This window comes from Erigeron canadensis, chromosome 9, assembly GCF_010389155.1.
Source record: "Erigeron canadensis isolate Cc75 chromosome 9, C_canadensis_v1, whole genome shotgun sequence".
Taxonomy (NCBI): Eukaryota; Viridiplantae; Streptophyta; class Magnoliopsida; order Asterales; family Asteraceae; genus Erigeron; species Erigeron canadensis.
Genome location: NC_057769.1, coordinates 12,786,740 through 12,812,966, shown reverse-complemented (window position 1 = coordinate 12,812,966; position 26,227 = coordinate 12,786,740). Strand labels below are relative to the sequence as shown.

General features: G+C 34.3%; 2 protein-coding genes across 2 annotated transcripts; both read right to left on the bottom strand.

Moving 5' to 3' along the window:
* Positions 1-7,544: 7,544 nt before the first annotated feature.
* On the bottom strand, positions 7,545-13,559 carry LOC122583237. The gene is made up of 6 exons (XM_043755662.1): positions 13,362-13,559; positions 11,986-12,030; positions 11,586-11,635; positions 10,669-10,746; positions 8,998-9,580; positions 7,545-8,405 (listed from the first exon to the last, which is right to left on the bottom strand). Exons 1-6 carry the CDS (start codon positions 13,557-13,559, stop codon positions 7,704-7,706), a joined length of 1,656 nt encoding a protein of 551 aa, XP_043611597.1. The 3' UTR covers positions 7,545-7,703.
* A 1,972-nt stretch (positions 13,560-15,531) lies between these two features.
* On the bottom strand, positions 15,532-25,670 carry LOC122583069 (protein STRUBBELIG-RECEPTOR FAMILY 3-like). The gene is made up of 17 exons (XM_043755511.1): positions 25,601-25,670; positions 24,874-25,038; positions 24,025-24,154; positions 23,871-23,942; positions 23,723-23,788; positions 23,092-23,163; positions 22,943-23,014; positions 22,755-22,826; positions 22,465-22,530; positions 22,319-22,384; positions 21,481-21,833; positions 20,772-21,046; positions 19,700-19,971; positions 19,113-19,251; positions 18,915-19,036; positions 16,759-16,915; positions 15,532-15,820 (listed from the first exon to the last, which is right to left on the bottom strand). Exons 2-17 carry the CDS (start codon positions 24,974-24,976, stop codon positions 15,746-15,748), a joined length of 2,112 nt encoding a protein of 703 aa, XP_043611446.1. The 5' UTR covers positions 24,977-25,038; positions 25,601-25,670; the 3' UTR covers positions 15,532-15,745.
* Between the last annotated feature and the right edge of the window lie 557 nt (positions 25,671-26,227).

Below are 26,227 nucleotides of genomic sequence, written 5' to 3'. Positions count from 1 at the left end.
TACGGGTTCCGGTGTTACTGGTTCATCAGCTTCGACTACAATAGGACCAGCTCTTGTCTCGACAACCCCATTCCAATCGAGCAAAAACATTCCAGGTTCATATTCATGAACGCCTTCACTTGGTTTTTCCCAATCCCAACTAGCCGTTTCATCAAAATCCCGACATCGGCTTACTACAATATTTCGGGTTCTTGGATTGCATAAGCGGTATGCCCCAGAGCCTGGTTCACTACCTAAGTACACCAAACAAATTGCCCGATCATCAAGTTTCTTCATATCGGGTTTTGCTTCTTTCGAATAGGCTAGGCAACCAAACACCTTGAGATATTTCAAGTCCGGTTTCTTTTTCTTGAACATCTCATATGGAGTTATATCTGTCAAGGCTCTCGTGGTAACTCGATTTAGTATATATGTTGAGTGTCTTACCGCTTCACCCCACATGTAATTAGGAACACTTTGAGCTTTCAGGATACTTCTTGTCATCTCCATTAAAGTGCGATTTCTTTTCTCAACCACGCCATTTTGTTGTGGTGAATATGGAGCGGTTAGGTGTCGATTAATGCCTTCTTCTTCACAGAATCTTCTGAACTCATGTGATGTGAACTCACCCCCTATCCGTTCGTAAGGTCTTAATGACTCCACCAGATTGTTTTTCGATCAATCTTTTGTAAAGCTTAAAAGCTTCGAACGCTTCACTTTTAGCCTTTAACAAAAAAACTCCACATAAAATGTGAGTAATCATCAATCAAAACGAAAACATACCTATTACCCTCCATGGTGGAAGGAGTAATCTGTCCACATAAGTCACCATGGATCAACTCTAAAGCTCGAGTTGCTCTAAACGAAGCTGTTTGAGGAAAAGATTGCTTTGTTTGCTTTCCTACTAAGCATGTTTCACACAACTTTTTCTCATGTGTAACAGGTGGCATTCCAATCACCATTTTCTTCCTAACCATTTGATTCATTGATTCCCAATCTAGATGACCAAGTCTTGCGTGCCAAAGCCAACTCTCATCGCCAATCTTTGCTTGTAAACACACCGGTTTGCTGACTTTTAATTTTGCTTTGTAAAGTCTATTTTTCGCTCTTTTCACATTTATAAGAACTTTACCCCGGTTATCACGTAACACAAGTGTGTCACCTTTCATGTTTACCTCAGACCTGTTTCTGTAGTTTGACCAGACTAATAATGTTGCTTTTGAGACTTGGTATATAATAGACATCAGCCATGAGTCGTTGTTCCCCGTTTTTACTTTCAAACAAAATTGAACCCTTCCCACATATGTGAACACATGAATCATCCCCAAACTTAACCCTTCCTCCTACCTTTTTATTTAATTCAGAAAAATAAGATAAATTACCCGTCATATGGTTACTTGCGCCATTGTCCATGTACCTGTCGTCTTCATCTTTGATCTCTGTTTCAAACTTCTTAGGTACCATCTTTGATTCATTCAAAAACACCGTCTCTTAAATGGTTTCTAGCATAAATAAGGTAGGATCAGATTCATCAGTCTCGGCTAGGTGTGCTTCATCTCTCTTTCGTTCTGGACAACGCGAAACAAAGTGCCCGAACTTGTCACATCTATAGCATTGAATTTTTGACATATCTCGGTTCTTGTCTTTCCCACGGTTTTCATTGTTTGAGTTTTTGTTTGAGTTTTCTTCATGATTGGGTCGATTTGAGCTACGTCCTCCACGACCACGAGTTCCTCCTTGTCTTCGTGACCCACGATTCTGACATCGATTATTAGAAGATGAGGCTTCGGTTTTGTTGAACAACAATGGGTGGATCGACTACATCATCTTCTTTTAAACGTTCCTCGTATGCTTTTAATCTCCCAACAATATCGTCAAACTTTATAGTTTTTAGATCCAACATTTGTTCTAAAGTTGCAACAATATGAATGTACTTACTACGAGGGAGACTTTTGAGAAACTTTTTAACAAGCTTTGATTCCTCCATGACTTCGCCCAAAGATGATGACCTCGAAGCCAAACAATGCAACTTTCCTGCAAAATCATCGATCGAATCTGTCTCTTTCATCTTCATATTATCAAACTCGATTGCAAGAGTTTGAAGTCGTGCTTCCTTAACTTTATCTGCACCAATGTTGCGAGACTCAATCGTCTTCCATATTGTTTTAGGACTTTCTTGATCACCTATTTGCATGATCATAGATTCTGGTATGGACTGGAAGATAAGAACAACCGCCATGTTATTCTTTTCTTCGTTGGAGCTTCCTGGATGGATCGACTCCCATACCTTGTACAGCTTCATGATTGCTTTCATTCTTAACACCCAAACATTATAGTTTGTTGATGAAAGCTTGGGACATTGAACCGCTTGAGGTGCTGGTTCCTTCCCCTTCGGTGGTGGCGGTCAGAAGTAGACATCTAAACTGAAGCAGTGTATCACGTCGTCTTTTTAACACCCCGACTATGGCGGAAAACTCGGGATGCAAGATAAAGCACACGCGCACATGGATGTTACTTAGGAAAAGTTAAATGAGTGCATAGACTAAGCATACATAGTCGATTACATAGTTCAAATAAGCAAAACTTAGTTCACAAACATAAATTCCATAGCATTCAAATAAAATTTAAGATAAGTTCCCACGCAGGGGAAATGGTTAGGCATATTGCCAACTAGCACATAAGAAGGCATGCAAGACTCCCAATCCTAAGCCTGGAGTCTGCTACGAGTCCCATGCTACCAATCCTAGCCACGATTTGCTTGGTTACCTGAAAGGAATACTTAAAAGAGTCAACACAAAGGTTGGTGAGTTCGTAGGTTTGAAATCATGATTGTTTACTTGAATAACCACAAGAAACATTTATCGTTTGAATAATCAGGTTATATGCCATTAGATATGAATACGCGAATAAAGTAGAATGGTTTGGCTTGAGACCTACCTATGATGCATAATTGTGAGAATATGTATAATTGTGCACTCACGGTACCTGGCTAGTATATATCAATCGTGCACTCACAGTCATAAACATGACATGGCTAGTATGTATCAATCGTGAAGTAGTCTAGTAGCCGTAGAATAAGCAATGAAAGCACTTACGGCACATATGAAAGCATGTTTAGTATTCCTTTCAACCCAAAACCTAAGTAAAAAGGGGCTATGAAGACTCACAGTGATATGGTACAAGCACAGAGATAGATAGGTTATATCTATCGAAATCCAAGCACGTCTTGATGGAAGCCTAAATACAAGTCATTGATCATAAATAAACACACATATTAGATCTTGTGATTAATTAATCATTGAAATGTCCCTGATGAACTGATGATTTGACCCTAGATGATCTTTGAACGTTTTGACTCAAAATAAGTTTGAATGAACTTAAATACTTGAACTGGACTCGTTATGAACGTCTTTGAACTCATACACATGTAATTATAATGTTAATTAGTTGAACATGTCTTTAATAATGATCTTTAGCCTTAAGAACTTAGCTTGGTTGTTCATAGAACTCGTACTTTAATGATTAAGATTGTTTTAGAGTTGTACTAGATCGTTTTAAGACACACAAAGATCAGGTTCGTCCTAGGGTTTATTGAGAACAAGATCGTCCTAGGTTTAGTGTAATCAAGATCGTCCTAGGTTTTAGTGTAATCAAGATCGTCCTAGGTTTTAGTGTAATCAAGATCGTTTTAAGGCATACCATGACCAAGATTGTCCTAGCCTAGCTCAGGACCAAGATCGTCTCATTAGTACTAGGTTCAAGATCGTCCTAGCTACAGGGAGATGGGACGGTTCTGACAGGATCGTCCCATGGTTCAGGAACAAGAACAGTATACACGATCACTTATAGATCAAGAACATTTGTTTGAGCGAAACCAATCTAGAAGATTAGTAACCCAGGATGTATGGTTCCCAAACACAAACCACGAAACCACATCACATTCACAACACGAGATCAACGAGCAAGTACAAGGAACAAGAGGGCTGCCCCAGGACGGTCTTGGTGATCAAGATCGTCCTAGAGCTCAAGTACAGGATCGTTCTAGACTCTAACACGGGCTGACAAGAACGATCACAATACAGAAATGTCTATAATGATTTTTAGGACTTGTTGGACATAGCACAAGAACATATATACACAATAATACTATCTCATAACACTTTTACTGGTCTTCAAGATCAAATATAACATAAACGAGTTGTGACTTCAAGAACAAGTTATACTTTATTTTCAAAAATGGGTTTTGTAAATTAAGGCATGTTATGACCCAAATTTGTTCATATAAATGTTACTAAACACATTTAGACACGAACCCATTAACTATTAACACGATTTTCATTCAAGAATTGGGCTAAATCATCAAGAACATAAACTTGAAAAAGTAAACTTTTAATTTGATCCAAAAACCCATCAGATGTTGTTACCTGTGAAGTGATTCAAGAAGTGTGTTTTGATTATCACAAGGATGCTAAAAGTACAAACGATTTCGATTGAATGTATCAAAATCAAAAGATGCTCTTGTGTGTGTTTTATGGTGTCTGGAGTGTGTGTTTTATGGTGTCTGGAGTGTGTGTTTTAGTAAGAGAGTGGGGAGGTGGAGAAGATGAAGGGAATGAGGTTTCTCTCTCTAACTCTCTATTTATAGTTTTCCATTATTAAATGAACTTAATAAGTGCAAGGACTATTTGCGAACATTTTGAACTAGAACTTTTATGAACACGAACATTTACGACCCGAACATTAGTATTTTATCATATTAAATCACGTACTCGTCATATAAATCAAGATTTAGGATCAAATTGACCTTCATATAAGCACATAATTGGGTCTAAAGCACGTCAAAAATTTGAATAATTTGAACTGTCTAGCCGTTCTAATGGCGAAAGTACGATTCGAGGAACTTATTTAGAACATTTCTAAGGCGGTTGTTACAGTCTTCCTTCACAGCTTTCTCTTGTCGAATACCTTCTGTTCGTAGGTATTGAGAAAGTCTTGGAGCAGGCCTTGGACAAGTTCTTGCTCTGATACCAATTGAAGAAAACAAATTGATATATCACACAATTTTAGGGTAAACTCACGTATTATTATAACTAAGAAAACTGGCTCAAAAACTTAATTACAATAATCTCTCGTATGTCCTAACCCTACACGATTATGGATATTATATAGGGAGAGACCGACTTGTCCTCCAAGTAATAAAAGGAACCCTATTTAACCCCTTAAGCCCAAAACCAACATGTTTTAAGTCTACGCGGGCCGACCCATAATCCTACACGATTCAGGCTGTTTACACAAATTATCTAACAGTAATGCCCTCGATGCATAAAAAAAAAGAACTAGTATGTTAAATTTTTTGTAAAAGCCCACATGTTCTTATAATGCCCTCAGCCCAAATCTGTGATGCCCTCATCTCATCTGAGCCCAATCCCTCAACTCTAATAATCCCTATTTTATATTACAAACTGATTGTAAATCATGGGGGGAAAACACGGAACATCACGGTAAATTGTCAAAAACAAAGTTAATAGATAGTAGCGACTAATAATCCTTTCAGTCTTCTCTTTCGTTGATCAATTCTCCTTCTGAATAAGGTAAGTGGAAATCTAATATAGAATGATATTGGTGATGATATGAATAACCGTCTTCGATATGCTTGATATATTTAGATTTATCAAATGAAATACAGTTAAAACAACAACACTCGGTGAAAAAACGAGAGAGACCGGGACCCCAATGAATACCCGCCCTTGTTCGAGACTATCTTGGGACTCATCGGTCAAATACGGTTTTTTTTTTGCCTTTAGTTAGACAAAATCCTGGATCCGCCATTGGATGAGAGACAATGGTGAATTATTGTGTTACTGGAAGGAATGAAGACATCGAAACCATTGAAGAAGTTGATGTCAAAGTGTTAAAATTATCGAATTACGTAGAGAAATCTTAGTTGATAAAACCTTGAGTTTTTAGTTGTTATGATTGATGGATTTGAATGACATTATACATACCTAAGGCCTAATCTCTTTGAGTAGGCAATCATCTTACTGCAATTATTAACATGATCCGATATACAATACTAACTTGTTGGAATCACAAATAAACAAAAAGAAAAAGCAAAGGAAAAATATATTCTTCTATGCATACTATTATTATCTTTATCTCTACCCCTAAAGAAGCAAATCCCCCCCCCCCCCCCCAAATTAAATATTTCTGTCTTTGAAATACATTATTTGCTCTTGGACTTTTTTTTCTTTACGTAACTACCCAAAATCCCTAATCAAGCAGACCGCCTTCCCTACTACTGCCGCCGTATTGCGTGGGTACCATGTTCGTACTATATAGTTTAAGTTCAAAGGAAAATAGATATATTACAAATATATATTTGCGTAAAACATCTAATTGTTAGACACCACCAATTTCTCCTTGAATCTCCTTGGCAGCACCTTTCGGAATGGGTTCCCCCCTCAAAAAAAATACAAGAGGGGATTGACTCAAAATCTCTGAGGCAATAGAACAAGTCATGTTGATCAATGGAAGACACATTGCCCTCAAGCTCGATTAAAATACTGAGAGTATAGGGAGATCATGATATATTTTTTAACGAAACAACTTTACTTGTGAAGATACGTTATGTTATATCCTTTCAAATCCTATGTAAATCCCTGACACCTCTGCCATATTGTAATCTCATTAAAGGCAAAGGTTATGAATGGTGCCAATTTTGTCTTTTTATGCATTTTTTTAAAAATAAATATAACATTTGTACAAATATTAACAAATTGATCTTTGGTGGAGTGGTTTGGCCGCTGCTTTCTATCCAGAAGGTCGGGGGTTTGAAACTCCCCAGCCCCATATCTAATTTTTTGTTTTGTTATTGAAGGATTTAAAAATTTACATTTTGCCCCCTTATTATTTATCTTTCTTCCCCTTTGCTATATGTTTTTTGTTTTCTGTCCCCTCTGATTTTCTATTGTACTTTCCTTTTTAAACTATAAAAGTTTTATACTTTATAGAAAATAACATAAATTATATTTTACTTATTTAACATTTTATTTTTTTTAACATTTTGTTTTTTTAACATTTGTTTCCTAGCTTTTGATGTACATTTTTGTTTTTTTTTAATTTTCTTTTCATGACTTTTGTAATATTTTTGTATTGTAATATATTTGTTTTACATATAAATTTCTGAAAATTTTTGATACCTTTTTGTTAATTTATTTGTATTGATTTTGTTATTTGGTTTTATTTTTTTAGTATTTTATTTTTCTTTGTGGGTATGGTACCATAATTTTCCTTTGATTTGGTTTTTGGGTTTTATTTAAAAAATTTCTTGCCGTGATTTTCGAACTAAATTTATGATAATGTCATTCAAGAAATTACTTTTTGGGCGGCCCCAAACTTTCTAGTAAATTATGAAAGGGGCAGTTAGTCAATTTTTGTTACCAGGTCAAATACACACCACAAACACATACACCTCAAAATAGTTGAACTAGAGGTCTTATTTATGAATTAACCTCACAAAATGAAATTAAAATATTGTCCATCTACAAACTATAGACTAGATTACATCTAAACTGACTAAGCTGCATAAACTTCCATCAAGATTACAGAAATTACAATGCATCTAAACTATAGACTAAGTTTATGCAAAAGGCATCCTTTTAGCCCCATCAAGATACAGAAATTAGATTACATCTAAACTATAGACTAAGCTGCATAAACTTCCATCACTTATGATGAACTCTTTTCCGATTTGCAGAATTTCTGGGTGCTGGTGGTTGTTTACCACCTCTGCCACCACCTCCTACCCTTCTTGGCCGAGGTAGTCCTTTCTTTACATTTCTCGGTTCAGAAGCATTAGAAAAGTCAGCGTTTGACTTTTTAGTACAACCAACATTTGACTTTGAAGTGAAGTCAATGTTCGACATTGTAGTAAAGTCACTGTTCAACTCTTTAGTACGGCCAACATTTGAGTTTTTACTCCTTTCAGTGTCATTATGATTCGAAGTAATAGAATCAGAATGACTGCTGAGTTTCAAATACCCATGTGGACGCACTATCGGGTCACCAGTGGGAATCTTGACTACAATCTTTGGTGGTTTACAAGGGGCCCGTGCCCTAATGCTTCGCGGCCTCACTGGAGGACTGGACATTGAAGAAAAACATAGGATAGATGATAATCGCTTGCCACTACTGCTGCTAGAATCGCTGCATAACTGTCTATACTTTTCAGTGACAATGCCTCGAAGGGTCAATGCTGACTTGTACTCCCGTGTTCTTTTTGAGTAAAACACAAGAGCGTTATTGGCAATTAACAACAAATCTCTGAAGAGTTCTTGTGATGACTTTATACAGCAGTTAGCAATTCTTGATTTTATCGTGTCAAGATCCATGTGCTGTCTGATGGTTTTTCTATACCGTGCTCTCTTCTGCAAAATTATTATCAATAACAAAATAACTTAAGTTTGACCTTTGAGTACAACAGATAAGGCATATGAAAGTGTTATACACGGCAGTTGAAAATTTAATTTTAGGGGCTGTTATTTTTATGTACAACATTTTACTACGTTTGGCTATGAATAGCAAAAACCTTAAAGATAAAATAGCAAAAACCATAAGGTTGACTTGTTGGTTGAGAAGACTAAAACTTATACACAAGATTATAGGTGATCTAAGAGATACACTAATCAAACATATTCTCTATCTCTATATGGATTTAATGGACTGGGCATATTGAATCATCATACTTGGCATTTCACTACATTGTAAATACAAAAATACGGTATTAGATGCAAGATTATGCAGCTTTAGCTTCTGGACAACTTATATAGAAATGTAAGATTGGTCAAAAATTAAAAATCAGATAAAACGGAAATGGAACAAGGTAGTAGAAAGCCATTTCAACCCATTAGCCAGCCTGTATGCCCTGCCCTGGAATTTTCTTTTCTCTCATTTTTTAACGAGAAGTTAAGTAAGATGGCTAGAATCCATTAAGAAAGATGGTTAAATGAGCTTGATTACCTGACTATCAAGTCGGCGTCTAAAGACCAATGCAAACTGGTTCTCAGTAACAGAATTGAATATCCCCACCAAATCATCACTTCCCGGACCTTTACAAGGCTCTCTATTCTGCAGATCCGCACTCGAAGACAGCGCTGTTCGTCCGCAACCACTTGTTGAAGTCTCATTCTGTCTACTTGAACCTAAATTATCACTCTCTACAATCCCTTCTTTCACATCCCAACTACCATCTTTCCTTTTTCTTTTCCCTCTTCTTTTTTTAATCATTCCCCCTTTATCATTGCTAACTTCAATCGTTGTGTCAGCTGATTCAGGTACTTCTAATTTTACTTCAGTATCTTGAAATGACCCTACAGAAGGGTTTTGAGATTTCGGTGGTGCGTTTGTGTCAAGCTCTTGAGTAAAATTTACGGCTGATAAGTCGATCTCATGTTTCAATCCCTGTTTAAGAGTAGTTTTGATCTTGACCCCCATTGTTTTTGGAAAAGTTTGAGGCGGAGATTCAGTTTGGCTTGAGTCGTAATCAATTTGATCACCATTTCTCTTTTCAGCTTTGAGACTTTCAAGCTTTGATATAAGAAACCTACAGAAAAAGTTCAACCTTTGAACAAAGACTTAAACAATGAAACAAAAGTGATGACTTTTTAAACCATTGCATTAGGCTTTCTGTTGCAGACAAACCATCAATAATCTATTCTTGAGTTTATGTTTGTGAATAGAATATAAATGATTCCTTTCAAGTCATCTCACATTTGGAATGATTTGAAACCAAAATCAACTAAATCTACTATCATTTTCATTTATTTTCCTACCTTAAAAAACTCAGGAATACAAAATGTTACAAGATCATTCACATTCCTTTCATTGCTTGCCAAAAAATAACTCAAGAACATAAAGAGCAAAAATGCTAAAGAGAGCTTATATTTGGTTTTAAACAAATTATATAGCTATGATTATTGATATAACTATAGATTAGAAAAAAAACCTAGTTGACATTGTATGTCCACAGTTGCAAATGGTGGCAACTGGCAATTTAGACCTATTTGCCAAATTGATTGATTGGGGTTGTATTCTATCTTGAACAGCTCACACAGGTGAAGTTTTAATTAAATGGTCACGGTTAAATGTGCCCAAGTGTTATCAAATGTTTTAAATCTCTGCAATTGCTTTAAGAAAAAAGGTTACTCTCTAACAATATAAAAATAAGAATCAAAATTAACACATTAGTTATTTGTAATTTGGGTTGAACTAATTGAGCTTGTATCACAAAAGTACAACAAAACTACATATTTTGACCAGCTGTCCCAATTAGTTAGTTGGTCACCCATGAAAATTCTCATTCTTGTTTAGCATGGTTATTTGTTTGCAATGAAAAGTACATATACTAAAACTCAATTACTAATAAAAGAACTGTAGAAAAATAATGGAAAGGAGACACCATTTCTGTAAACATGAGCGCTTTTATAAACTAATGGAAAAGCAGATTATAAGGCAAAGCCTAATTGACATTGTATGTCAAAGTTACAAATCTTGTTTAGCGTCTTGGCAAAGGCAGTGTATTTGCAACAGAAGGTCATAGAAGAAAGAGTCCATAGCCCAAAACAACTATGGAAATACCAAGAAATTGATAAGTTAACTACATAAGAGGATTATAGGAAAGATGAAACTAACCCAATTGATTCTTGTGATTTCTCTAGTTCTCGCTTCAGTTCAGCAACTCGACGTTCCCGAAGCTCATTATACCAATATCTAAGAAATTTAAAGCCTGTTCAAGATTCGCTTAAAAAAAGTGATCAACTTTTTTAATCAATCCTACTAAACTTTTCATTGCAAACAAACCATCATTTTTGTAAGGATAACAAAAGGGCAAAAGGCATTATATTTTACATGGGTGACCTTAGACAAAAGACACCAACCATTTAAAATTTGTTGTGGCTGTATTTATATCCACAGTTTGCTATAAACCAGAAATTCTTGCAAATTATGGGATGTTTGCCAGTTTTACAAGAACGGCAGTGACTTTGAGAAGAAAGTCCAAATCCAGTGATATGAAAATCAATCACAGAAATCATGAATGTAATGCCTTGATTAGAGGTGACAGAATAGGCAAATTGAATAGTTTGGGAAACACATTAAACTGACAATATTTTTGTGGATAGAAAAGGCTTGTTAGGCCGAAACATTTTGTCTATAAAAAATAAGTATGTCAAATATGATTATAAATGTATATACGTTTATAGATGACCCTTTTTTTGGGGGAATAACTAGAAGGTTTTATGCATTTAAATCACACTTTGAACAGCTTAAAACCTGTTTGGCCTGTTTTCTTTCAAGCTATTTTTTTTATTATACCCCTTAAAGATAGTCACAAACCAAATCCACATAAAAAACTTGGGTTACAGAAGTGAAAACACACCAACTGTAGGTGGTATTTGCTGGACAACAAGTTAGAGGTGATGCAATAAGAAATGAGAATGATGGGTATAAGTATGGATAGTCATACAGTATAAGTGCATCAGTGACCTAGCTTAGGTCATCACACACTAGTTCTAACTATATGATTATTTGAATAAATCCAAGATACTCACTTGCAACCTGTATAACGTTTTTGCAGGTCTTCGTACCTTGCTTTACATGCCTGCAATTGAAAAAGTTGAGGGTATAAGCTTAAATTACCAAAAAAAGGAAAAAGAAGAATCACAAACAAAAACTTTGCCACTGATGCACAACTTAACGTTGAGGGTATAAGCTTATACCCTCAACTTAACGTTTTTGCAGGTCTTCGTACCTTGCTTTACATGTGTAGTAAGTGAATGATTTAAAAGAAGAATCACAAACAAAAACGGTTCCACTTTAGTGTTCATTGTTGATTTATTGCATACAACTGTTTCTTTGTTTTTATGGTCCACTTTTAACTACTGCTAAAGTGGCCTAATGGTAACCTCGTCAGGAATCTTCAAGATTGAGGAACTCGCAATTCGGACTTACCTCGGCTGGGCTCCAATGTAAGAGTACTCGATAACTTGGGGAGTACTCGGATTGGGATATATATATATATATGTCACATCTACTAGTTTTTTTTAAACGGACATTTACTATGTTTTTACATTAGTTGGTTTGGAAATAACTGTCTAAACTAGAATTAACCTAAGTAGTTAATCACTAAAATAGCGGTATAGCGGTCAAGGTCCGATATATGATATATTGATTATAGCGGTGATATAGCGGTGGTATAGCGGTAACTAAAATATTATGCAATATCTATATATATAATACTTAATGCTTAATATGTTTAATAAATATATCACAAGTCTTTAAAAATGTCAATTTTTGTAGGGTGGTTCTAGTCAAACATGAAAAAATAAAAGTCCAAGGGGTGTTATGTAATTAACTAAAAGGTTATTTCAAGACAAAAGTCTCGATTTTCTGTGATGCTTCTACTCCAATCTTGATGTTCTACCTTTAGATCTTCTTCTTCTACCTCTAGATCGGGTGAAATCTTTCTTTTCCAAATCAGATATGCTATTTTAAACCTTTTTTAAGTCTTGAAATATGTTACTATGACAAAACCTTGAATAGCGGCGATATCACTGCTATTTAAAAATCAAAATAGCGGTAAATAGCGCCGATAATAGCGGAATTGCTATTTTGACCGCCATTTCTAATGCTATTTTTCCTTAAGTCCGCTATCTGCTATAGCACTGCTACAGCGGTGCTATAGCGCCGCTATTAACCACATAGGAACTAACCCGACCCAACCTTACGTTAGTTGGATCAATTAATCTTTTTTTATTTATATAGTTATCGTTAAATCAAACAAGAATAACAAAGTAGCACGGTTGGATTAAGTGATTAATAAGGGTCAAGGGTTCAATCCTCACCCCATGCAAAGGCGGGTGGTCCTTTTTTATCATTAAGATAGAATCTGAAGCAGTCTCTCTACCTAGATAGATGTACGACTATCTACATCGTACATTTACATTGTTATTGTAATCACGAAATAAACCTATTTTAATTTCCAACAAGACAATGGAATGGAACAATATAAAGTCGACAACTCATGACAAGTTATGTTCGAGTTTTAGTAATTTGCGACTAATTTTAATGTCACGTCCATTCATTATCCAAAATGTCACTTATTCTTACTATTTTTGTATAACAACATCTCACACACATATACCAACAAACAACCAGTCCATTCATTCATGAAAAAGACATTGTCATCAACGTTAATAGCAATAAATACTTGCTAGGACAACATTTAACATAACATTTTCCATTTAATTTCAAAACTAAATATATGAAAAAGAAATAATTTTAAAAAATGATATCAAATTAATAAATAGTGAGAAAGAGAGAAAGACCTGAGGGGTAAAGTGAAATGGAAAAAGGGTTCGGGTTTGGAGCTCCGAAGAAATAACATCCCAATCATCTGTTCCATGACGAATAACTGCACCGCCAAGGATAAGTTCTTCCCACGTGCCCCACACCATCTTCTTCTTCTTCACCTTCTTCTTCTTTTTTATCATCATTACGTCATCCTTCTTTTCTCCACGTGTCATAATTCCACCCTACTCCTCTTCTTGCATATAGATTTTATTATATGATAAAAAATAATGGAGAAAAAGCGCACGTTAGCAGAAAAGGTCTTATTCCTTTGTCGACGGAAACCGCCAGGTTTAAACAGAAAATAACCGTGTCGGTTAAAAGTTAAATTTGGAAAATATGTATTGGTTTTGACTGTAATTGGATAAAAGGATTTAAAAAAATAAAAAAAAAAGATTATGATAAGAAAAAGAAAATGGTTAGGAATGGAATATGGAAGAATGTTTTGTGATATAAAGAAGACTGGTATTCCTGGAAATTCTCCCTCCCATATGAGTCCCTTTTTTTCTCAGACCGTTTTTATATTACTGAGTATTTTTTTATTTTTTAAAATTTTATTTTTATTTTTTTTTCAAGATAAAATTTTGGAGTTTTTTATTTTGAATATTAAATTATTTATAGAAGCAGTCCATACTCCATGTGGTTCTTTAGATTTTATTTTATTTTATTTATGTTTTGTCCCTGTTAAAGTGTGACATTATAAATTATAATAATAATATAAATGAATTATATGTATAAAACTTAACTAACTTTGCATTATTCTGAAATCTAAATATAAGAATTATTTAAATTAAAATAAAAAAAATTGGATTTTTATCGATTGTTAGAAACTTTTAACAAGTTTGATACATGATAATTTAGGGTCCCTTAAAAAACATGAATTTTAACTGATTGTATTATTTTGATTGAGTGAATTTAGTGGAAAAAGAAACAAATCTTAGAGATCGATTTGAGAATTAATGATATGCATATAACCCTATATCATCCCTACAAACTCTTTCTTACTTCTTGTTCAGGAAAATAAAATGATCGATATAAACCGGACCCGATGATACATCCATAACCTGAATTATTGAGGGAGGTTTTGGATAGCTTATTCCGGTTTGTAACATAAAATGGGAATTTTTGTTGGATACGAAATGTATATCCAAATGTCATCCATACAACGAATTATATCATTTGTCATATATGTGTTTGTTAAGAAATCAAGAATGACTTTCAGTGATACATGATACATTCATTTATTATTTATGAATCGGTTTTGTATTATGTGAAATGTTCATTTGAAAACTAAATTTTTTGTGAAAACTAGAAAACTGCCAAAACAGACTGTGATCTAAGTTTAACCCAATGTATTTTAATTGTGTTTTTATAGAACACAATGTGTTTTTATTGTGTAATCTAAAATACGTTGTGTTAAGTTTTAAATCACAGTTTGTTTTTGATAGCGTTGTAAATAAGAAATTGTTCAAACACACTGTGATATAAACTTAACATAATGTGTTTTTGAAAAACATATTAAAAATACGTTTTGTTAAATAAGATCAAAGTGTGTTTTAGTCAGTTTTCTGGTTTTCACGAAAATTTTAATTTTCAAATGATCAAAACCTATTATACATACATAATAACGAATTGTGAACTACTCAAAATGATTTCTCTTGCTATATTAGATATCATATTTACATAAACCCTCAAAGTTTTTTTTTGAGATGTGCGGATTGAATATCACAACGGAGATTTTAGACTATGTTCTCTTAACTGAGTCCATGTTAGAAAGCTCTCACCCAATACCTAATAGAAAGGAACACTCTAATAATCTTTTCAAAAACATGATAAATTGATAACATATTAGGGGAAAGTCCTGATCTATGTAATTTTACACTATCCATTTGTTGTTATGAACGTTTTGCATAAACCATTTATACATGATAAACTACTGACATAAACCGTCCCAATGTGTACCCAATATCTACCCTGATGACAGATGACGGTATTACCTAAATTGGTCAATTTGCAATACCTATGTAAACCCTGATCCTTGGGTTTTGAAGTTTCACCACAATACCATTTATGTTATCAAATCAGAAAGGAAATGATATATTGCAATATTATATAACCGTAAAACAAGCTACATGTTTCCATATCATATGACCACAAAACATATATAACATGCTACATGCAATATTATACAACTACAACATACACAAACAGTTATACGTGCACAAAACACACAAATATGACCGTTACTAAAATCCTAACATTGGACCAGAATCCAGAAACTTGCAATCTGATGAAGAAATTAGAATCAAAGAATTTGGTCTCTGCTACCTTGACATTGCTAAAAACAATGATGACTATATGGTTAAAGGTTTATCTTGGTCATATGCAAGAGGTTCTCGACAATTTCTGACATTGGTGGTCTGAATTCTGGTTCGGCCTACAGAAATCAAAGAAAAGTATAACTGTATAAGATACAAGCGACTTTTTACTAAAAGGTTCTTGCAGATACCATTAAAAGATTGAACTGGCACAGATTCACATAACGAGTTACTCAATAGTAGTTTTCAGGGTTAACAAACAGGAATGTGAACTTTAACTTCCTATGTTAAACCTGCTATGCCGATATGTAAATGTAGTCATGGAAGAATATTTTCGCTTTATATTTTCTAATGAAGATGTAGTCATGAAATCTTATTGTTCAATATAAGCCGTTTATCTACCCCAAAATTCATATTGTTTGACACTTTGAAATGACACAGAATACAGTCTATATGACCAACCTTTGATAAATCTAATTGTAAAATATAAGTAGTACCTGCATTTGACCTGATTTTAGTTACACAGCAAAGGCAAACAGACTGTAACATATAGACTCTGCCTCATTGGATGAAATATTGGACGGTAGTTTTTAATGTTACTCTACATGGCATGATAAATTGATATATAAGTAGGTTTGACAAAATACATAATGGGACTTGTGATCATGTTACAAATTTACAATATGAGTTCTAGGCATCAGATGTTAACTTTTGATGGTTCATATAGTTTAAACTATCAGAAATTTTACCATAATATAATCTTGATACTGAATATTAATATTAAAACGTTTCTATTTTTAGCAATTAGAGTGCCTATTTAATACAGAGTGATAATTGCTACCGAGTACAAATTAGACATCCTATTGATTTAATTCATCGTGGATTCTCTTTGTTTTGACTAATAAGCAAACATATATGTTAAAGTTCGACACTCATGAAATCCCAAAGAGGCATACTAGTGTCTTTTTCCAAAAGTCAAGCACAATTTCCTTTTGATACCAGAACTGGGAATGTGTTGCATTCTAGTTCCCAGAAAAATAGAAAGATATATACTAACCTGAACGCAAAGAGAAATAATATCAGCAAAGCGAGACAAAGACTTGGACGAATATGCAGCATCAAGAGAGGGATCAACCATCCTCAATAATGCTTCTATATCATGAAGCTGAGGAACTGCCCATCTTACCAAAAATTGCTCTCCACGAGGCCTTGACCTATAAAATGAAGCTCGATTAAAAAAAAAGGAAAAAAAAAAGAAGCCAACATTTGACTTTTAAGCGTCAAATAAGTTATTTTCCAACCATAGATATTTTCTATATTCAGTTATAAAGATTCAAAATTCGATTAAGTTCGGAGTCCGGAGATAACAAGAGTATTCTTTTGGTTAAATTAATCTTATAATGTCTCGCAAGAACCTTTTATCTAATTGTCTATATATTTCTGAACAAATAATTAGTTTTGGATGATCAACTTCATAATGCTGCTATAATAGAATACAATTGGTACATATGGCATGTCATATGTCTGAACTGGATTGGGATTCTTTAAAATTGAAAGTAACTTTATAGGTAAAGTTGAAGGATTGTTGACCTTTAGATTAAATTCAAAGGTCAAGATTTAAAAATAACCTTTAAATCTTAACCCTTGATTTAAATTCAAGGGTCAAGATCATCAACTTCACCTATAAAGTTGCTTTCAACTTTAGAGGATCTCAATCCGTGTGAACTAATGTGACATTCAGGCATATTACTTGTACTCATTTGTTTTGGGTATTGTTATAAAATTTATCTTTTTACCCAAAAAAATAAAAATATATAAATTGGTAAAATAAAGTTACCTACTTATTGTTGGGGAATTTCGAGATAACAAACAAAATAACCGGATATAATCAATCTTTGAAGGCACGTAATCGCTTTTAGATTGAATCAATTTGGTGGTTCACCCAAACTATTCAATCGGATACAATCAAAGGTTAAAAATTTTCTGTGTGTATTAGTTTGAGAGAAGAACCAGAAAAGAGAGAAAGAAGAATTAATCTGAATACAAAAAAGGGATGCATATTTGATGTATATAAAACTTGTTGGTCCCGTAACTGCCAAATCGGCAGTTAAAACATAGGGTTTCGACCCCAGCCAGGGGCTCTGCCCCTTGGACCCCGCCAGGGGCTGCCGCCCCTTCGAACCCGCTTCCAGGGGCGCTGCCCCCGGACCCCCGTACCTTAGGGGCTAAGGTCATAATAAATTCAAATAGGCGTACACTCCGCACCTCCAATCCTATATGATGTATTATTATGACGTTACTGATCAAACAAGTTAAACCCAATTACACTAAAATATCCAACATTTATCTTTGGTCTTTTACCAAGGCGTTTATAGTGTAGCCGTACATATGTTGGTCTGTCATAGGTTCAAACCCCGTTGTGGACAAATGTGCGAAGAGTTATATGCCGTGTTGAAATTTGTCTTTCTAAAAAGAAGTAAAATTTTATCTCTGGTTCCAAACCTAAAATGATTGTTTTGTGGTCTCTAAAATGATGTGAACTTTGGTCAATTATCTTCCAATTACTTAAAAAATCAGACTTTCAAAATCAGTAAAAATTTATCTAAGTACTACAACTTTAAACCGCAAAAGTACTTCCAAACCTACAACCCACTTTAATACAATTGCTTATCTAATTCTGATATCATATTATCACTTTTAAGAAGCACATATTGACATTAACTAATGTCTCCTAAGACACAATTTACCACAAGATATTGCCTTATTCTAACTATCAATTACTATTACATATTTAATTTCAACAAAGTATATAAAAACAATCCCTACTTATACTTCGAATCTAAAACAAGGTTCAAATCTATGGAGTAAGAAGTCGAGTATTTCTGGTCAATGCGACTATGTAAAGGGTAATGGGGGGAACCCTATTCCCGTTACCACAATTGGATACCCATCGACTCACCCCGTATGAGCCATATGATGCCAGTACAATACCTCCTTCCTAATCCCTGAAGGGTCGAAATTAAACTTCACATGTGGGCGGGGCCCTGACTTCATTGGTAACGGGTACCTTAAATAAATTATTTTTTGTGCCAAGTGGGAATTGAACCTAAGACCTTAAGGTCAACAAGTGTGTTCCTTACCACTAGGCTAACTCCTTATTGGTTCAATGCGACTATGTAAAAATAACATTTAGAAGATGTTAGGATGAATGACCTGTCAAGTGCTTTTCGACCTGTGAGAAGTTCTAACATAACGACTCCAAAGCTATAAACATCACTTCGGTAAGTATAACTTCCTGACTCCAGTTCAGGGGCACCATATCCAGAAATTTGCAACTGATTAAATAAGCACATGTCAGCGTTCGCTGTAATAACTTCAATCAGAGATTTTACAAGGTCAATAGCCATTTACCAGACTAATGTAGCTAGATGGTATTAGTGGTGCCAAACCGCAATCCGAAACAAGTACATTAAGCTCTTCATCAAGAAGAATATTTGCAGACTTGAAGTTTCGGTGTACAACAAGTGGTTGACAAACCTCATGCAAGTACCTTTAAACCAAAACACAAAAAATAGAAAACAATCATCATCGATAAGTGGTTGACAAACCTTTTCCTGTTTATATGCTATTGATATCAGATCAGGTGTGAGTTATACTACCAGTCACAATGGGTTACGTTTTGTTATGAGGACCGAAATAGGTGGGTTGGGTCAGCAACACTTCTTTTGTCCCTTTTATGAAGTCTACAGATTATTTATATGCTTGACATGATTACAGAAATATTTATCTTTTAGAAAAAGAAAATAGCGATTTATAAGGTTGCATGTATAACCTACATCAACCTGCAATAGCCCATTCAAACATGACTGGTTCCAATTTGTCAACCCTTGAGGGAGAACATATAACCAAAATAAGCTTACTTTTAGGTATATGGGAAGATATTGCCACCTCTACCAAACTACAAAGATGAATGAAGACGAGCTAAACTATGTACTTACTCCAATGCTTTTGCAGCATGAAGCGCCACATGTACACGAGCATTCCATGAAAGTTTCTCATGGATCTCTTCATCTAAATGCAATGCCTCATGCAATGTCCCATTTTTACAGTGTTTATAGACAAAAAGTTTTTGTCCATGATCACAACAGTAACCCTCAAGTGGAACTATATTTTCATTTTGAAGCTTTGATACATTTGACACCAGCCCCATGAAATCTTCATCATTCCATAGCCTTGAAGTTGCATTCTCCAGTTTCTTTACCGCTAGTAGCTAGAAGGATGCAAAGTAATGTAATAAACAATTAGCAGAAGTTGACAATCTAACTCATTTATAAGAAATTTGGTCCATGTCTTTTAGTTTACTGGTAAAGGGTCTAGCGGATAAATAACTACCACTAAAAAGGAAAGATTAATAGTCGCCTTAAGTGTAGCAAAGTGTTTACGACCCCTTGGTTTGCTTTTATAGAAAAAGGTTAGATCATTGTTCTAGCATTTGTTTTATATCTTATGTAATATATTGGCGAGTCTGCTTTGATCCGCTTATTAACTTACCTGCTTTGACCGATTAAACAACCAACCAACCACCGGCATACCAAAAAGAACGACTCTGATGTACCAAGATTCTAGCTTTCAGAAACTACATATGATGCAAGCATAGTGCCTAACTCATGATTAGAGGTGGTAATGTCAAAAATACTAATGAGTAGGTCAATCACATAAAAACAATACAAGTAGCTTTAATGGGTAGACGTCAAATATGTCAACAGGTGCACAGACTGCCTAAGACCTCACAATAATTTTATTCAAATAACAAAATATTCTAATAAGATATTTCTATATATTCATACATGAGTGTTGAAACATTAATTGTTTATACATAGAATAAAATATATATGTGACACTAAAAGGATATTGGTTTTAAACGATACCCAAGCCCATCCACCGGAGACCTGCCCAATCTGCCACCTGTGACCTTAAGGATTGGAAATCTATGTTTCAGAAAAGAGAAACTACAGCGCACAGGCCTAGATTGTATAAGTATCACTCACAATGTATATAAGAGGCCATTACCTGTCCATTAGGAAGCTGGGCTCTATAAACTGTGCCAATTATGCCTCTACCGATAAGATTTTCTTGAGAAAAGCTATTTGTATATTGTTGAAGAGATGCAATAGAGAAAGATTGCGGAAGATCTACATTTTTAGAAGTATTCCCACCTGATGTTGAAATTGGCACTGGTTTTACAACGATCCTTTCTCGGGCAAGAAGTTGGGGAGGAAAAGGCGGTGCGGGATTCTTAGAAATTGTTTCTATCTTTTCCTCTTTGACTTCTGACCTTGGAGCTTCTGTGTAACCAAAGATTGACTTATAATGAAGTTGTCCTATCAAATGCTGTAATTCTAAGTGATTGACCCACAGACACTTGTGATACGCATGAAAACTAAGATCACTTAATGTAACCAACGGATAAGTAAATTGAAAAATGGCTAAGCAACATAGAGTGGACAGCGGTTCTCAAGGTGGTAGGTCCATTGAACTTTTCATCACGCCGGGTATATGTGTGTTCATTGTTTTCTAAATAGTAAATACGAGAATGCATCTGATGTGGTAACTTTTTTCGGTCTGCTCTGGTCTGGTTAACAGTTAACCATATAATATATCCTTAAAATTAAAATGTATCCAAAATGAACAACCTCTTCATACAATTTCTTATTTCTCTATGGATTAAGTTCATCACTTGTTTATTTTGAATGTTGTATATCTAAGTACCTAAACTTACTATTGTCTTTATGATGAGATGTATTTGTAGAAGGCACATCTGGCATAGAGTTCTTCATTTGATCTCCAATTTTTATGGTTGACTTTTCTTTACGCCATCTTGACAGACGGAAGCAAAGTGCCAGTGTAAGTAAAACAAGAATCAATAATCCACCAACGGCAACCCACAAGAGTTTTTTAGCCACTTGAGACTTTTGTTGACCAGAAGAGTGTGGTAGCTCTGAAGAAGATGGACCAGATGCTTGAATTCTCGGGTTTACATCAGGAGGTTGTGTCTCATCTGTTGTTGATGATGAAGGAGATAAGACCGGTGGTGAAGGAATAATGGTTGTATTGAAAGGATTTCCATTGCTTCTGCATTGCACATTTGAAAGTTAGAGATTCTGTAAAAAACTTGAATGACTGCACTCGTTCAACTGTTCATATGCACAGACAAATAATGGACAATTTAACCCAGGAACAGTCTAAAATCATCCTTTAATAATGGAAAAATCTTGCTTATGAGAGAAGCAGCAACACACTTATATTTTTAAAAAAAATAAAAATCGGCAGATTAATAAATTCGACTGCAAGAATTTGCCACAGTAGGAACCATTTGTAATTTTCTAGACGCCTGTAAATGGAAGTTACAACTACCTTCATCCAAAAAAAAGTGGCAAAATATTCCATTTTGGACCGGAGCTGATAAATAATATAATGTTTCACATTCAAAGATCTGTAATCATTGTGGCCATAACTAATGGGTAATCTATAAATCTCATGAATAATCCATGCACATTAACAAAACAATGTAACAAACAACAATCGCGACTTGCTTACAATAGGATTATTATTTTTACCTAAAATTGGGAATGCTCAACAGTCTCGGGGGTATTGGCCCAGAGAAAAGATTATTCTCGATATCCCTGTGTTGCAACAATATATTTATTTCAAGATATGCCTATTGAGAAAAGCTTGATGTGAAAAATCAAGAGAAGAATAGTACAAATCAATTAAGGGAAGATCACGCAAGAATTCAAGTACACCAGTAAGATGATTGTCCTGTAAGTGCCTACAACAAAATAAAAGATGTAAATATGATTATTGTACATTAAACATTAAATCAAGAAGGGAAATGTGGTACAATGTAAGTCTAGAAAATGGTTGTAGAAAATATGGAGCAGGAGATCGAACTAGAGTTTCATTTAACTTTATAGAATGTATACATAAGTAGTCTATGCATATCTTTATCTAACAAATACATGTAGTTCATATATTAAGCATAGTATGTCTTACAATGTGGAAATTGATGACAAGTTCACCATCGAAGGAGGCAACGGGCCACTTAGATTGTTAGCAGACAAATCTCTGCAATAAGATATCAAATTTCATGATGTATATTCATGGGATTCATTTTGCAATATCATAGAAAGACTAAGAAAATGACAAATGCAACATTTGAATTAGCAAAAAGTAAGGAGTACAAAGTAGTCAAGGCCGTAAGTTGTTGAAAGGAATCCGGAATGACCCCGCTCAAATGGTTGTTGTTGAAAGACCTGCAACAAAGAAAAGAGTCAATTAAACACTATAACATAAAAGCTCAATATAGAAAAAATTCGATTACGAAACTTACAAGTCTGTCAATTGACTTAACATAGACAGAGACTCTGGTATGCTTCCCTTAAGTTGATTCCCAGAGAGAAAGCTTAAATAATGAGGTAAACCAAAGATGTTATTGCAATGTACGTAATAATCAGTTAATTAAAGCCAATAGATATGTGTTTGATAATCTGGACCTTTTTAGATATGGTGGGTCGATTCACTTTACGTTATATCTCTAATAGGTATATACAAAAAGAAAAATTGAAGTAATTTAGAATGGAAACGGGTCAAGCGCATAGAGTTATATTTTTAATGCATCTGGATACTAAAACCCCTTTTTTATAAAACTATACAAGAACAACAAGACCCAATCCCTGAGCGGGATATGGGGGAGATGAGTTGTAGACAGTCTTACCTCAACCCAAAGGTAGAGAGGTTGCTTCCATAAGGACCTCCGGGCACAAAGAGGTAAAAGTCGGAAAGTTTATAAAACTATGTTATCATAAAAACAAAATGTAATAAAAGATTTAAATTTAATCCCACCCGGCCCTTTTTGGCCCGTACAATTGATTACCCCTTTGGACCCGCTACCTAACCTGTGTGACCCGTCTATCTTGCTACCTTTAGTAAAATAAAAATGAAATGGCAGGAACATAACATACAAGGTCTTTAATGTAAGCGGCAAATCTGATGGGATAGTGCCTCCAATGTGGTTATTGCTCAAATCTCTGCACATGAGAACATCACAAAATACGATAAGTTGGCAGCACAAATAATATTATAAAATGAAGGAGTCTTTTTAACACTCACATTTGTATGACTGAAGCGAAAGCTCCCAAATTCTGAGCAAGTTCACCTCCTAAGTTCGCATCATTAAGGACTCTGTGAATTAGAAAAAAAAAATTCATATTTGACCTTAAAGATATAAAAAAAATAATGTAATAAATATTCAATTCTTTCATACATTCCAGTTATGTTGTAATTTACACATTGGATGCCTTGCCAACCTTCTAGACATGGGTCTCCTCCAACGAATACCCATCCCATAAGAGGAGGGAAGCCAAGTGCAGCATATAGACTATTTATTGCCAACACTGTAACAAGGAAATAAAATTTTCATAAAGAAACATTGAAGTAGCAAAAATAATCTATGCATCAGAAGTAATTTTAGAAATGTTATGCTAACTAGAGCCCAAAGAATTATTTTAAAATAAAATAGAATAATAATAAAACACCCTTTATTTAAACTGATATGGTTATTATATGCAACCAACTTATAATTTTCAATTATATCTCTACATTAATAATCATAGCAACACAAGGTACGGTAACAAGACCATGGATGACCCCAGCACATCAGCACCACATCATTTCTCATACTCTACGACTTCAATACCAAGATTTTGTTGTTACGGCGACCATTGACCACTCTCTTTATTAACCAATCACACAACCGCACCACATGCTGATCCGCTTCCAAATGCCACACCATCACTCCATCCAATGTGGGACACCAAACACCAAATGCAGCCACATTACCTCACCCCGAAACAGACCCCTTACTCTAACTTAGTCAAACTAAGGATATTTTTCACCAAATTAATCCTTTTATCGTTACTATGGGTCTATGGCTGTGAATAAGATTTTTCTCTATTTACAATACCATGATTAACTACTACAATCATAATATAAAAGTACATAATCAGAAAGAAATGAAACATAATGTAAGAATGAAGTAGATTGCAAACAACTAAACAAATGTAACAAAATTAAAAAGAAAAAAAAAAGGGGGGGTTGAGTGATGACTTATTACCATCAGTAGGATCAGTAAACCCGAAACAAGTTGGTGTGGAGAAAATCGCAAATATAACCACAATAGAAAACATATAAGTCTTGAGTAGCTCTGAATTCCCCATAATCAAATTATGCTACAATCATTCACATTTGCTGCCCTTCTTCTCTTGTGTTCTTTATGTTCCTAAGGAAGTAAAATAATCAAATCATTATATATATATATATACTGTGTGTAAGTGAGTAACTACTAGTAGTAGTCCACAACATAATTATATAAAGTATAAACAGAGTAAATAAAAGAGCAAGCCATAAAGAAAAAACCACATACATTACAACATTAAGTTTAACATTTAATTATTAATAACAATGTATATTTTAAAAAAAAAAACTAGAAATAAAAGTAATTAAACTTGCAAACAAAGAAGATAAACATTTCAAGATGGTGATAAAAGTCAGAAATGAGAAGAATTATGAAAAACTGTACCAAACTAACTACTGTACCTTACACATTTCCCAAAATCAAGTCATATACCGTATTAGTATGTAATATCAGCATTGAAAGAATGTGATATGTAATTAACAAATTTTATTTTTTTTACAAAAAACAAACAAGACAAAGAAAAGAAAGATGTAAAGTTTTTTTTTTATTAGTATTATTTAAAGCTAAAGTTAGAAAGTAAAGATAGAGTATCAAGAAGAATTTTGACTAAAAATGATGACATTTGCAAAAGTTTCAACTCACTCACTTACTAGTACGAGTATATCTCAACTGAAGAATATGAGTTTCGTTTGTGCTCCTGCATTTAGCTATTTAAGACAAAAACAGAGAAATAAAAAAAAATCTAAAAAAAAAAGTGATGAAATGATATGTGGGGTCATCACAAAAAAGGCAAGAATTCTGCTTATGCTGTTTTTTGGGTGGTCATCACAAAACAGGCAAACAGTACGTACGTATTTCTGCTTAAAAAGACGAGCCTGCTCTTCTTTAGAATGTAGTGTGTATTTTATGTTTTTAAATGAAAATTGGAATTTTTTAAAAATTTATTTAGTCTTTTTGTTAGACGGTTGGGTGGCGGAAAATGTAGGAGAAATTATTTCGTATTTTATAGCTAGCTAGTCACATCAAGAATTTTTTTAATTTTATGTTTTCTTCACTATATTTCCCGTATCTCGTTTTTTACAGAAATAGATATTGTTGTCGTTATTGTTTTCTTCGATGTATTTGAATCACAAATAGGATATGTCGAGTCTGACTTTAACACAAAGGTGGCTCAACAGTACTATGAGACTAGGTAATCGCTTTAGGCCTCCAAATTTTTAAGGCCTCAAAATCTTGTATATTAGACTTAGTGTTTGAATTTTGGATTAAGTAT